Here is a 2118-nt window from a genome sequence, read left to right on the forward strand (position 1 = left end):
CATGCCTTTTACTTTCTGCATGTTGCCTATCCAACATGCAAAGTAATTTTCATTTTAAGATTAAAAATACTTTTATGCATCAGAAAAATTTCAAACTTCATATACAAAATCTTTATAATGTCCAGATAGTTATCAAATATTTCTTAAGAAAAAACTTTATATTTTATCTGTTATTTTCACTAACAAATCTCTGTTTGGGTTCAGTTGATTTGACCAATCTTGTAACCACCATAAAAAATTAGGAGTTAAATATAAATTATGCCTTTTTTCATTCTAGAATGACAACAAATTATAACACAAAAACATAAATGTTTAGATGAAAAGAGCTTAAATCTTATAACATTATACATTTATATATATTTATTATATTGACCTTTCAGCCGTGCCTGGCTACAATACAAAAGTTACAATGACGTGGCACACGTGCACATGTTACCATATCCAATAATATAAAACTCACCTTTAGTCTTTACAAAGTGACTTGTCTTGGTTGTGTTATATGGACTGGTATTTTGTAAAATAGTTAAATTTCAGGTATAATACATTATATAAGTATATATATATTATTACTATTTACAAATAAGTTCTTAAAACATAGAACAGTAAATAAAGAAGTAAAGCAAACAATTATCTCTGCTAGTTACAACATTTTATCTCATTGGTTGTAGGTTGCTAAGCCTTTTAAAATTTTGCATGTGGAAGACGTGAAACAAAATAATTTTTTTAGGTTTTATATATACTGTTGAATAACCATTACCATAACCATAAATTACTGTATTGATGCCAAAGAATTCCACTATAATTTATCAAGCTTAGTAATTAAGTTGTATTTGGGTCTAAAAAAATATAAATTTCGAGCAGTCTAAAGACACAACTTCTTAAAGTCTCGCCTCGAAAGGAGATGATGTCGCAACACTTGAAAATGGCTGAGAAAGCCACAAGGGAGACATTCTGAGCTTTAAATTGGTTATTCACATGTCATATACAGAAGTAAGTGTATATAAAGGACTGTTTCCAAAAATGGAGAGGTGAGTGAGGCCACTGTGTTTGATTCAGTACAAGTGATATGTCAGCAAATAGAAAAGATAAGAGGTTCTTATTTTATATTCTACCTTGTTAATATAGGAAATTTGAGTTCCTAATTCGCGAAACTATAGACTATATGACTTGACTGAGCATGAGTATATCTTTGTCTTAGCCCATAGATTTTGATGCAAGATCTTTTCTTTTATTATTACTTACTAAAATGCATAACTTGTATTTTGGGCCAGACTGAGCTAGCTGACACTGTGAAGCTTCAACAGTTTATCTTTAGTAAAAGTAAAACATAAATTAGAAGTAGAACAATCACCTCACTCTTCAGTTGAGTTGATAGGAGCCTAAAAAACCAATACTAATAGTTACTATTACTATAAGTATCGGATAGCTAAAATAATATGTAAAACCGAGTAACCAGCGGGAACTTAAAACTGCAAGAAACACACCAGTAACGTCCTATCATACAGTAGATGTTATTTACTAATAGTAGTTAACTAAAACTTACAAATTACGGATTACTACTACTGGTAGTGAAGTTAGCAAGTCCTAGACTTTGTTACCTTCGTTTAATTGTATAGAAAGGTTGTTCCGATGGCGTGACATTATACTTATAATTTATATGATTTGAAAACATGATACTATAACAAAAACAAAAAATAACAACCATATTTAATCTTATGAATTACCAGCATTACAACAAAAGTCGAACAAATCGTGACGGATTCCATATTGACAAAATTTACCGTGCGTATCAACGTAACAGCGACCTCTACCACAATAACACCGTTTATCACTATAAAAAACACTTGTTTTAATACAGTCATGCGTTAACTCAAAAACAATTTTTAGTAGATTGATAAAATATTAATTAATATACTTTAAGTCTTAGACAATATATCATCAAATAAAGAACTGATACTAATAACCAGCAAATAAATATCCAAAGCACTTTTCTGTTATACAAGCATACCATGCTTTTGACCTCCATAGGTCCTCATCTTATTCTGATAAGGACCTAAGGAGGTCAAAACGTTGTACTTGTTTTGTGTTTTCAAATAAAAGTTTTTAATACCCATATCA

General features: G+C 29.9%; 1 protein-coding gene across 3 annotated transcripts in view; it reads right to left on the reverse strand.

Annotated features, from left to right (window-relative positions):
- LOC106469860 overlaps window positions 1-1781 on the reverse strand; it is a 34279-nt gene extending 32498 nt beyond the window's left edge. For all 3 annotated transcript variants that reach the window (XM_022398427.1, XM_022398428.1, XM_022398426.1), the window contains exon 1: window positions 1599-1781. In XM_022398427.1, coding sequence (XP_022254135.1) covers window positions 1599-1641 — 43 coding nt within the window. In that variant the 5' untranslated portion in view covers window positions 1642-1781. The remainder of the gene's footprint in view (window positions 1-1598) is intronic.
- Between the last annotated feature and the right edge of the window lie 337 nt (window positions 1782-2118).

Source organism: Limulus polyphemus, unplaced genomic scaffold (assembly GCF_000517525.1).
Source record: "Limulus polyphemus unplaced genomic scaffold, Limulus_polyphemus-2.1.2 Scaffold3689, whole genome shotgun sequence".
NCBI lineage: Eukaryota > Metazoa > Arthropoda > Merostomata > Xiphosura > Limulidae > Limulus > Limulus polyphemus.